The sequence below is a fragment of the Lepeophtheirus salmonis genome, chromosome 6 (assembly GCF_016086655.4).
Source record: "Lepeophtheirus salmonis chromosome 6, UVic_Lsal_1.4, whole genome shotgun sequence".
Lineage (NCBI taxonomy): Eukaryota > Metazoa > Arthropoda > Copepoda > Siphonostomatoida > Caligidae > Lepeophtheirus > Lepeophtheirus salmonis.
Genome location: NC_052136.2, coordinates 9,965,915 through 9,979,408, shown reverse-complemented (window position 1 = coordinate 9,979,408; position 13,494 = coordinate 9,965,915). Strand labels below are relative to the sequence as shown.

The 13,494-nt window shown below is 29.8% G+C and overlaps 2 protein-coding genes across 5 annotated transcripts in view; one reads left to right on the top strand and one right to left on the bottom strand.

Annotated features, from left to right (window-relative positions):
* Positions 1-13,494, top strand: part of LOC121120121 (uncharacterized) — a 362,813-nt gene that overhangs the window by 124,178 nt on the left and 225,141 nt on the right. The gene's annotated exons all lie outside the window — the stretch shown is intronic.
* Positions 10,074-10,463, bottom strand: LOC121119377 (uncharacterized). The gene has a single exon (XM_040714032.1). The coding sequence runs from the start codon at positions 10,461-10,463 to the stop codon at positions 10,074-10,076; it is 390 nt and encodes a 129-aa protein (XP_040569966.1).

The window sequence follows — 13,494 nt, the reverse complement described above, 5'->3', positions numbered from 1 at the left end:
TATATCGATAGTTGTATTTTTTGTTTCTTATTATGTCAGTGTGTTTATAATTTGGCCTTTATTAGGATTTTTTTAAACAAAGGTTGCCATGTATTCGAGGAATTACTGCATAATTGAATATTTGCAGTCAAAAATAAAGCAGAGAACAAGAGGTCCGTTATATACACATACATATTCAAGGAATCATTTTGGTCAATTTTATTTATACAAAATTATATTTGTACTCAAACCATTGAATGAATTGAGACGTCTAAGAAGGATACTTATAGTTTTAACCTTTACTTGATTTATAGCTCTTAATTGGACTACGATATGGCATTATAAATTGGGTGTGGAGTAATTTTGCCTAAAATAAATTGCCTTGGGACATTTTACCTCATGAACATCTCTCCTTAATATATTAATGTAAGAGATTTATATGTCGTTTTTGTATATTTTTGGTACAAATTGATGTACACTTTTAATTTTTTAATCAAAATATGTAATATTTATTATTATACAATGACTTAAATGTTTGTTTTCTCTTGGAATCATGACATAATATTATGCTCATTTTTCAGTCTATGAGTCTTTTCTAGTTTGAATAACCCATTATGTCTAATGATTATTTCTAATAGAGAAGTAATTAGCACTTCTTCTTTTTGAATCATTGCCAGGTTTGTTTACTTTATTTTTCTTACAATACTAATATTATAACCTACTTTTTTTCTGGTTTAAATGTATTGGATAGAGAGATTTTGCGTGTGTGTGCATTGAAATTTGTGGCGAGGATCCTATTATTTTTCTGAAAACAACTATTTAATGCGTTTTATAGTAATACACATAACATATTTTGATTAAAAAAGACCAAGGGAACATCTATTTTAAACAAAATAATAAAAATGACCCATAAATCTAATTGATTTATATTTCATCACTGATCAACTCTTCTTTCTGAAGAGTTTCATATGGATTCGAAATGGATTAAATGTTTTTGATCCTCTAAATATATTCTTTTTAGTGTGCTGGTTGAGTCAAGTCCGTCATCTTCAAAATAGTTTATATATTAAGACAAAATATCTTTGAGGCAAATTTTCTTAAGGTAAAATTGTTTAGGACTAAATATCCTAATGCAAAATTACCTAGCACCATAAAATACAATCTATTAAATTATTTCATTGTAACAATGACTTGTTACAACTTCAAGTAGTGGAGTTTACGACGTTTCGAGGAATAATTAGTTGATAAAAGTTGAAAAGCTTGATTTTATGTTGGCAAAGGATATATATGAACATATATATAAATGGAACATGTAAACAGGGAAAAGATGAGTTATTATTATAATTATATTAAGAAAAGTTTCAAAAATATGTCAAACGAAAAATTGCAAAGCAGATGAACTTTTTATCGATATTCAATGTTTATTAAACATCAAAGTAATTCATGATGATTAATTAATGCACTTGGGTATGAAGTTGAATACTTTTTCTCTCTTTCTTCCTTTTTTTTTTCAACTCCTCCTTCTAATAGATTCTCTCTCCTTTTTCATATTTTTGGCTCACTCCTTGTTCATATCTATACAATTACATACTTTCTTCAATAAAGGATCGAGAAAAAAGTTAAATTTATTCGTTTCACGTTGCACTATCTTAAACGAATTTATTTTTCTCGTTACCCCACACTTTTCTTCCAAACTAAGAATACCTACTGTATCAGCAACATACATATAGAAAAGACTTACTTCACTAAATATATATATATCATTTAATAAATGTATATTTCATTCAACTGCTTATGTATGTAGTGTATATTTGTAGTGCCATAAATGAAACTAACTTAATTGTATTTCATGAAGGTATGAAATGAAGGCAAAATTAAATTGATTTGTATTTATTTTATGAACCAATCAATAGAACTGTGTATGATCGTAATTTGACTGCAAATTAATTATATAATGGTTTGCCTTCTTAACACTAAGTATATAAATATTAAAAAGTAAGTGTGCATTACATTTATACGTGCCAAGAAAACGATTATTAATCAAATATGTGAAATATCAGAGGTTGTCCACAACTGTTTTGTGTTCAAGCTAGGACAAGCTGCCGATTTTTGGTGGGGGGGGGGAGCTTATTCTATACCAAAACATAAAAGTTGTTATTTTGGAGTTTAAGGAAACTAGATAGAGTGTTGAATTATAAATTGACAAGTGACTGGTGTCTCAAAAAAGTACTATACAAATAAGAACGTTTTCTAAATTTATTCAAAATTTAAAAAAGAAATCAGTAAAAATTGCACTTTTTTTTTTCATGTGCAAAATGGATTTCTAATGGAACATTGGGTTCCTAGATGACATAAAGTGTCTTGGATTTTGTCTGGAAATTCGTTTGCATATAAATGTTACAGATAAAAATTGAAGTTTAAATGAAATATGGATCATTGTCAATTTGATTTCTTGCTCCTTCCCTAGTCCTGAGTAAATCCGGAATATCCTTTGCTAGTAAATTAAATAACTAAGTAAAAATATAATATCTTCATATTATGTTTTATTATAATGAAAATACGAATATTTTCTTCATGATTTTTGAAATAATTTTAATACATATCTTATTCTAGTCAGTAATCTATCGGCACAAAAGATATTACTAGGATATTTCAGCCATGAATGGACTAAGAGCCTAGGGAAGTAACGCAAGTTAATAATAGAAAATCTGTTCGAGTTCAACCATTCAACATTCAGAACAATTAGCTTTATAGTAAAAGAATCGATAATTAATAAAAATACAATGTAAATTTTCATAGTATTGCTATAGATGTCAAGTTGAAATTACAACATAAAATATGGATGTATTTCACACCGAGGCTATTTAAGGAGTAAACAAATGACTGTTAGGAAAAAAGTTAACCTCCCCCCCCACCCCCTCCCTTTTACTCTGATATAGCAATTAATTAATACAACGAAACTCAAGTACTAACTGAATTTTTACTCGACCTATTTGAAATTCAAATAGTGCTTTGGTTATATCCCATTAATTAGAGTTTGTTATACGGCCATACTACTGAATGAGACCCAAAACTTGGAATAGCATTTCGTTGAAATTTTATCCCCGTTATTTTTGATTAAAAAGTTTTATCAGGCAACCAAATGACAGCTAAAACTAAAATAAAGACATTTTGCTTTTATCGAATGTCTCTAAGTGTAAAAATGATGTAGAATAACAAAACAATGCAACATGTGTGGGATCTCCTTTGTACCAGTGACAATGCCGAGAATGCTTCAGAGACGATTTGCATCTCCTTCTGGACTGCTAACAACATTAAGGAGTCTATTAAAGTTCCATTCAGCCAAGGAGAAGCAAAACATCTGCAGCAACAATCTGACTTACTTATGTCCCGACACCTTGTGGTCCTTCTCTAGTCCTCCCCTTAATCCGCTGGTCTCTGCAATTTAATCTGTTTTGGAGAAGAATGTCTGATGCACCTCACGTCTAAATTTGGATTTGCTCCGGGCTGCCATGATGACTGTAGTAAACCTTGGACACAGCATTCATTGTCAAGAGCTACCAATCTGTTCAGTGACGTGTTAAAGCTGTTATTGTTTGTAAAGGAGGACATATTGAATAGGAAATATATAATATATAGTATTTAAACATATCACAATTTATTTTTAGTTCTCTTCGTTTTTCGTAATTGAGTCATGTTACTGCAAGTTTTTGGTTCCCACTCTGTATAGTCACTAAATTTACTGTTTTAATTCTGTCATTTAACTCTGAGCATATTTCTATGAAGAAACAAAATACTTGAGCAAAGGTTTAATACTTGCTTGGATATATTTTATGAGTGAAATTGACTCAATACTCGACTGTATTGCATCACAGCTTTCCTTCCAGAACGCATTAGAGTCAAGTTTTGGGGTTCTACTGTAAATTACAAAACATTCTGCTAATTAAAGTTGATTGATGTATAAAGAACCCTTTCTTGCTATAAATGAAAAACAAAGCAAAACTTTTGATTTGTTCTGACTATTTGCATTCATTAGACAAGGTATCTATCAATAAGAGAAATACATCTTTTTCCGTGTAAAACGAAAAGGTTATTTCTTTTCTTCAAATGTAGTTAGGTAATATTAACATTAGTTATAAATTGATGCTATCTATAAATTAATCCATTTATTTATTTTTTGGAATGATATTTGAAAAAATGTTTCACATAAAAAAGTATAAATAAATTATTAAAGAAACTTTTTTAAAAGAAAATAATATTATTCAAAACATAACAAAAAATTGGATGGGGGATTATCTATAATAAATTCTATAAATATTTATAATTCCTTAAGTACGAACATATGCAATATATAGTCACAGGTATAGTAAGTCATACGTGTATATACATAGGCATATTTATTCTTTAACAAGCGCCCATTGAATGCATTACCTAGGGAAAACGAGGATAGTTAAAATAACTTTTTTTTTGTCTGTCTCAAATAATCGGAGCTTGTTTGAATAAAGGGGCATTTACGGGCCAAGTATGTCCTTGTAGCTTAGGGAAGTAAGCTTTAAAATCCCTTAGACTTGAATATCGTGCATAAATAACGTTATACTTAACATGGAACCAAAGTTTTGGTAGAATGTTTTATCAGAAATATCCCATAGAGTAAAATATCTAAAGTTTTTTTGTAAGAAAAAGACCATTGTTTCCTTTTCGTATTATATTTATAAAATGACTTATAATACTATTAGAAATTATCCATCACACTCAAGGGAATATATTTTGACATTGCAAAGGATACTAAAAAAAAATAGGAAGAGGTTGAAGAAAGAACCAAGTTATTAGTCAAAATACAATTGTGCTCTTACTACGGCATATTTATATTCTAGTGGCTTATTTATTTATTTCTTTTTCTGTGTTGACTGTAATTTGTATGTGAGTTGCGTATGTCTATATGCTTTATTTTGTTGATTTTTATTCAGTTAATATTTTAAGCATATTTTGTTTATGAGATATTAATGTTTTTTGATTAAATTTATGAGTATTTATGTTTGTATGCCTTAACTTGGTGAATGAATTTTAAACAATAATGTTTAATTATATTTCCTCAAATGCAATTTTACTAGAGAATTCCAAATATTTTTTTTATATGTTATAACAATATAAATAGTCGAGATAGTAGATAGTTTGTAGTTTCACGTTATTTTGAATGTAATTCCGACGAATATTGCGACCGTAATAATAAAATCTATTTTAAGTTATAAATTATGGAAAATAATCAAAGTATTATATTATTTGAATATATTGATTACTTTGCAGATCTTCCCTACATAATCAAATAAAAGACAATGTTCTGCACTTGTCTACAAGAATCACCTTTATCCAGAAGTCCTTGGGTATTTTCATGAATGAATATCATGCCCTATAATTTTTTTTTTTTTTTTTTTTTTTTTTTTGCATACCTTGACTCTATGTCTGTTCATATATTTTTTCTGTCCTACGTACAAATAAAAGGTACTTTTATTCCATTTCTCAAGGTAATCTTAAATAAATGAGTCTGGGAATTAATTCATTTAATGATTTATATTTCTTTGTTTTACTAATTATTATGTGGACTTGTCAATCCTGATTAGTTCATCAGATTAATATCATTTGAGATGCATTTAACAACATAACTACACATTTGTACACATATAATATTTAAAGAGATCAGAGACCTTCGTAATTTTTTTTTTACCTCAATTACTCCAATTTTAACACAACATATCTCCTGGCTATAAACATGCTACATTTTAAGCTTTTTATATAAAACAACATAGAAGAATATTCAATGTAAGTAAAAATGCTGCATTTGTCACGTACTGATCGTTTAATTATCCCAAATTCCTTCATTTTAAATGAGTTTTGAATTTAGATAAAACTCTATCAAATGAATGCAAAATGAACCATAACTGAAATGATATCAGTTACAGGAAAAAACAATACAAAACTGAATGCTTTAACCAAAAGTAACTATCCTCAAAACTTTGGCCTTCAAAAACGTTTCATATTCAATATCTTTGACAAAAGTTGACAAAATTGATTGACTTTTAAAAAAATCATCTGCATTATATTATATATTGTAATATAAAGGTAGTTTATTTTTACCTTTCTATAAAACAAGTCATTAAATAATATTGCTAAAAAATATATATTTTTTTTAAATAGGTGGTTTTTTGTTGTTTTTTTTACAGAGAAGGGGCAAAATCACATGTAGTTAATAAATGACGCCAACTGTTGTAATTGTCCTGAGTCTTCCACACAAAATATTATTAAAATGAAAAACAAAATTAGATTCAAGTTGGTGTTTTTTAGCTATCTCTCCCAAATTTTCAATCAAGATGATTGAAATAGAGGAAAGCAATGAGAAAAATTATTTTTAAGCGTGGTACTCTTATTTTGCTATGAAATATTTTTGTACATTGTACATAATGTATTTATAGATATTACTCTGTTTATTTACGCATATTATAAATATACATATATATTTTGCAAATATTCGACTATAAATATGTCATTATGTTACAATTGATTAATGCCTTTGTTTATTTCTTTTATTTGAAATGGAAATAAATATCTCTTCAATCAATATACATTTCCTTTAAATACTTCTTGGTTAGATACAATAAATATGTATTGTGAAACCCCTTCTTCTCCTTGTTGATAAATAATGCATTAAATAATGACAATGGCCCCAACATTGATTTCAATAATAATAATAACGGTATAAGTGATTGGTTACACCTGGAAGTCCACCTTTTTTCTTCAAAAGTATTAAAAAGCAATACTCCACCCTTGATTGTTAGTCATTTTTGTTCTAAAATGATTGCTGTACTATTTGCTCCCACACACCTAAGGATTATTATTATAAAAAAACTAAAAAGGATAATTTAATAAAGAAGTTTCATTATAAATATGTCATGTACGAAGTTGCGTTATAATTGCATAGAAAAAGTTGCGCATATTGTATGAAGTATTTGTTCAAATATTATATATTGAAATGCATTTTTAAACGATCTGCAAAGTAAAATGTGTAAAAAAATGTAAATCTTTGAGTCATGCATATTTTAGACAAGAGAGGGGGATGAAACATATTTATATATATATTTATAAATACTATAATTCATCAAATTGCATGACGTTTTATTCAGGGAGGTTTTCCTTGCGAGATGTTTTTTTAAACTCAAAAATTTGCATTTGTGTTTTTGTTGACCTCCCATAATTCATATAATACATTTCCAAAATAAACTTGTTATACATGTTTACATTGCAGCAGACTGCAACCCATTTGAAAATAATTTTAAGGTTTTTTCTAATTTTGACGTCAACTACTGAAAATAATTTGATGGGTTGACTTTTTATTTAACCATCAGATTCATTTAGAGTTGTATCATTACTCTAGCTTAAGATTATTGATAATTATTATATCAAGGAATTTATTATACCTGTTTTTTGTTTTGTTTTTTATCTGACGTCATCTTTTGAGAATACCCTTATCGTCAACAGAAACCAGAAGTACATCTTGTCACTTCTATATACATAATTCTTTATAGCTTACACCTCTAGAAAAGGAACCATTTTTCCTTAATGTTTTAGTGATAATTACAATAAAAGGTTACATGATTCTTGCTTCATACTATGGGAAAGCATTTGTATAAAACCTCCATCTGTGTAAAGAAAAGATAAGTGTAATGAAAAAACTATGTTTAATAATTAGAAAAGGAAAAACGTTTGTTGCGTGTGTTTTTTCTTCTTTTTTGTACATGTTTTAATTGGTTGTCTTGAAGTAAGCCATCTCGCCTGTACCTTGGTGTAATTTAAAAAATAAATAACATCTATGAATTTAAATATAGTTATAACATTTTCCTAGCAGTAATTCTATTTTAAATCTAAAAGGTTCTCTTCTTTATAGCTGTAACTATTTGCCCCTCTCCAAATCATACAATAAGCAGCGGATATTAGTTAGTGTGTTAATTCCGTAGTATCATATTTGTCGCTATCGCCTCCTCCTCGTGCTCTTACAAAAATCCCATATCTGTGAATGCGTTCCGGTCCGCAAAACATTCATATATATGGAATGAATTAGATGCAAGTTTCCCTACTTTGTCCTTTTTTACCGATAAACCAGTTTTATCTCACAGGGAGAGATGGAAAAAAGTCCTTAGTATATTGCAAGTCCAAGTTGAGCTCAAGTCTTTGCTCACAAGTCCAAGTCCTTGAATTTTTTCATCGAGCCTTCAGCATTACTTTTGCACTCTTTCCGAATCCATAGTTATAATATAGTGTTAAGGCTTTTTTGAGTCAAGTATGCAATAGTTTTCTAATTATAGTCAAGTCTCGAGTCCAAGTCCCTACGTCTGATTATTATTGTACATGTTAATAATTCACTTCAAAGACTGGTACTCTAGTTTATTTCCATGTAAGAATCTCGGAGTCAGTTTTGCCACATGAACATGGAAGTTGCTCGTAATTCAAAGGACTTACTGTATAAAGTCAAAATAAAAGGTGTTCTTTATGGTATGTTGATATTCTAATAAAATTAATAAAAATAAACGTGAATGAAGCAGATCATGCAGATAATGTATTTAAATGGTTGTTTATTCTCTCATGAAATAATATTCAAATTCATATTATATTTAATATGTATTTTCATATTACGGGTACGAGTATGTATGCTATTAAAATTTATATTCCTAAATAATTTAAAATCAAGGAAACCCACACACCCTTTTTTCCTTAAAATATTAAGCACGTCATTGGTTTTTATGTACTTACGTGCGATTGTTTTCAATGGCATCTTGTATGGACTTTCGTCTGTTCAAATATAACTACAGAGAGTAATAAAAGTAATATCAAAAATTTGTCTTTGAATGTTTGTTAATTTTGTATTTTTTTGTTTCTTGATCTTTTTTTCTGTTTTGTCCCAAATAGCGTGAGTCAGCTTACCCTTCGTCTACTCATTGACTTCAAAAAAGTTATATTTTACTGAATACAAAGCCAATTAACTCTATTTCCCTATTTTGTGCCACTCTGCCACTGATCACCACCCTCAAAATCAATTTTCTAATGCAGTACTTATAAGTACAGACGGAAAACACGTATAAAAATTAAAAATTTTAATATTAGAAAGGGAACCCGATTTTCTATAGTTCATTTTTCTTTGTTTTGTTCATTCTTTCATGGATTGTAAGAGTTTTAAGATATCTTTCAATAAGAATAATTCTGGCTTACCTTTGTTGTATTTTATATATATATATACATAATTAAATAAAAATAAGTATACACGGGTGGTCAGGATTATTTGAGAAAATCTTTAAAGCCTTATAACGTACAAATCAAATCTTTTATTATTATTTGAAGGCTACAATTAATTAAATTCAATTATTAATAATGAGATCCGCCTTTCTTGATAACCTCGGTCACACGGCGCCAGAAGCTTTGGCAGGTCAGGCCGATCTCGTGAAAATTCATCTTTACGATTGTTCTGGTTTTGTACTTCTAATTTACATGCCATGCCCTATATAAATGGAGTCGCCCAAGAAAGAAATTACACCTTCCAACAAGACAGTGCACCTTCCCACAAGGCTAAAAAAAGTGAAAGAAGTCTTAGCCATACAATGTCCTCACTTTTAAAACCTGGAGTTTTGGCCTGTACACATGCCGGACATGAACCCATTCAATATCTATCTCTGGTGGAGCGTCGATCATGAGGCCGGGGGCTGTTATGTTTAAATTAATAACAATAAATGCACTTCAAACACTAAGAACAGACTGACTCTTTATTTCATGTATTAGTACATATCAACACATACTTCCTATTTACAGATCCGTTTTATCCGTATGTATATGTTGATACTTATATCATATCATCTCCCTGCCAAGTTTGATCTTACTCGAACTCTTTTCGACCTTCTGACTCCGAGTTCATGTGTATCACCATTGTTTTCGACACATTCCATTTCTTCCCCTCTGTTCAGCCTCAAGAAACACTTTTTTCGCCGTATAATTCTTCATCAATTTAATCAAACCTGGTATTTTTCCCCCTTTCTAATAATCCGTCCGTCATCCAATCATCGATTATTCTTGTAACTTTCCAGTATCACCTCCATACTTATTTTCAACTCCGGTAAATCCCTCTTATTATTATTATAACAGATATTCTCCTTCTCCCTTTGCTCCTCCATTCTCCTCAAACAGTCTTTTTCGGATCTTGGACCATAGCTCTTCCAATGAATAGGTAAACACGATCTTACTTGATGACCATATAAGATCTCATTTAGTGATCTTCCATCTGCCTTTGGAGTGTTTAGAAACTCCAGAATTCCATGTAAGAATTCATCAGAACTACATTTTCCTCTTGTTTTCACTAATAGATTCTTCATACATTTTACCAAACTCTCAGCAGGTCCATTACTTTGCGGAAAATGAGTTGAAAAAGTTCCCCACATTACTCCCCACATCTTCAAGAATGTATATAATTTCCCGGACCTAAACTGAGGGCCTTGCTCTGTTCTTATTTTCATTGGAATCCTGGTTTCAGAACTATTACTTGTCCCGAAGATGGAACTCTTTGGAATTCATGTACATATGGATATCCTGAAAGACGATTTCCATATACCAAGTAATGGTTTCCTCCATACTCAAACAAATCTGCAGACTTGCTCTCAAATGGCCTCATTGGTATCGGGTCCCTCATCATCGTTTCTTCTGGTAAACTAGGTAATCTTTCTATACATTTTCAACATGTTCTAATCATTTCTTCAATGTCTGAGTTCATTCCAGGCCAATAAATCGTCTGCCTAACTATTTTTTTTTTTTGCATCTTCTCGATACCTTGATGTGAACTGTGTAATCCCTGCACAACTTTAACTTGCCTCTCTTTTGGAATTACCAGCCTATTATCATATAAAACAAGACCATTTTCAGTTCTTAAATCATTTAATATCTTGGAAAATAGTTGTACTGAATCGTTTATAAAAAAAATTTCAACTCCATGACTAAATTATTGTATGTTTGATCTTTCAATGCCTCTTTTCTAATATCGTCTTTTAATGGATCAACAAATCTTTCTTCTTCTTCTAAATGAGTAGCTCTAACAACAGCAACTCTAATAACTTGTTCTCTGTGATTTTCAATTTCTCTATCCAACTCTTCATCTTCCTCAACATGAGAAACTGGTGATCTCGATAATGCATATGTTAGTTCATGATATTTTTACTTTCTCCTTTTGTTTCAAATTGATACATTGATATTTTCAATTTAAATTTAATTATTCTATCATTATTTAGCTTATCTATGGTGTAATTATTAAGAATAGAAACTAGTGGTTTATGATCCGTAATTACACTAAATGTAGGTAAGCCTGCTAGAGATATGTGACATTTTTATATAGCTCACACTGCACCCAAACATTCTAATCTAATAATGGAGTATCTTGTTTCAGCCCTTAATAAAAATCGGGAGCCACATTGAATTAATTTTCATTCTTCTTTGTGCTTCTGACTTAACACATATCCCAATCCATTTATTCTCTATGCATAAGTTTCAAGTTTGGTTTCTAATCTCAGATCGAACAGTGCTAATGTTGGTGGTGAAGTTAAAACTTATTTAGTTTCCTTCAATGTTAAAGAATTATGTAGGTCCATACATACTCTACTTTTGACAATAAAAGCTCCATCGGTGGACCTACAACTTCACTAATTCTTGAAGAGAACAGTCGCAATTGATTCAGTAATCCCAAAAAACTTATCATATTCGTTCTAGTTGAAGGCTTGGCAAAATCTTTAATAGCATTCAATTTACTTGGATCCAATTCAATACTCTTCTTCGATAAAATATAACCACAATATTTTAATTTAGGTTGTACAAATACGAATTTAGATGGATTTAATGATTTAGTGTTTTCTCTACATCTTTGTAGGATTCTATGTATATTCTTAATATAGTCTTTGAAATTGCTGGATACATTGAGAATGTCATCTACGACTTTGTAAGTGTTTGATAAAACTTCCACGGAGACTACATGTGTCTCTTGTTGCTATGAATACCATCGGAGCTCTAATAAAAAAGTATCTACTCCAATAGAAAACCCACCATTTCTCTTGATTTTTCTTCTAATTCCCTCTGCCAATATCCCTGGTATGCATTCAATATTGTAAAAAAAAGCTCAATGTTCGTTAGAATACTTGATATTATATCCCAAGGTGTTCTCATGGAATGGATTGGAATTGTTGGTTTTCATCTCAAGCTTGTTTTTGTTTTTCAATCATCATTTTCATTATTGTTACTGTAGATTCTTGATTTGTTATTTTTACATTATTTGCGAGCTTTTATGCTGCTCGATTTGTGATTGATTTTCCAGTTCTAATTCGCTCTTCGCCGGTATGCTTTTAATATTTAATTTCCTCACGTAGATTTTTTCAAAATGTCTTAATTAGTTAATTATCGGTTGCCTGCGCCATGTTACGTTTCAATTAATATCAATAAATAAATGTATTAATACATATTTACACATACATCCTATTTACACGTTGATACTTATATCATATCACTTGCAAGTTTCACTTTCTGTGGATACCCTGAATAAGTTTATTGCTCGTACAATGGAAAAGCTGGATCCACTCGAGTTCGCCCTTGCCTGCAAAACCTTTTGGCCCGTGTGGTCGAGTTTATAATGAACGGTGGATTTCGTTATAGAAAATTGTATTTCATTAAATCTAGCTTTCAAATCATAAACAAAATCTTTTTCTACCTGAGTTAATTCGTTTGTTACAAAGCATTTAAAGAAGTATTCAATTTATCTGGACCACCCCGTACATTTAAATTTAATAATAATATATTTATAGACGTAATTCATCTCCCCCTCCCTCCGTTCAATAATAGATACCTGATGTTAAGAAGGGTCTTAATTCAGTAGTAGCATATATATGTATAGTATTATATATTCATACTTCTTCTCGTGCTTTCCAAAACCACCCTCTCGTATTTGGTGGTTATTCAACAAAACAATTGGAGCACAACTATTGATAACTTTTAGAAATTAAAGAGTACCAACGTACCCAACGGAAGTTGAAGAAGTGATTAACTAACTATTGATAGCTCAAATTAACAATTCTTTGACCTTTTTACGAGAAAGAATTGTCAATTATCTTTATCTTCAATACTAACATCACTCAAAATAAGATAACATAACAATTTAATGAACTTACACTTCTTAATGTTATGGGAAACAGTAACAAGGTATGAAACTGCAAAAATAAAGTATAAAATACATTAGTCGTCATTTTAAACATTGCTACGTGCACCAAAGAAATCACATTATTTATTTCCTTAAGAAATTTGGATATTTTGAAACTTTTTTGAGGTAATGATTTCAATAATAAGGTTTATAATGATTTGTAACAAAAAAAATGTAAATGATTGCAAAAAACAACTTGGAAGATAAAATTTTTACAACAAACTATCTTAATAATAGATCTACCAAATAGTCAA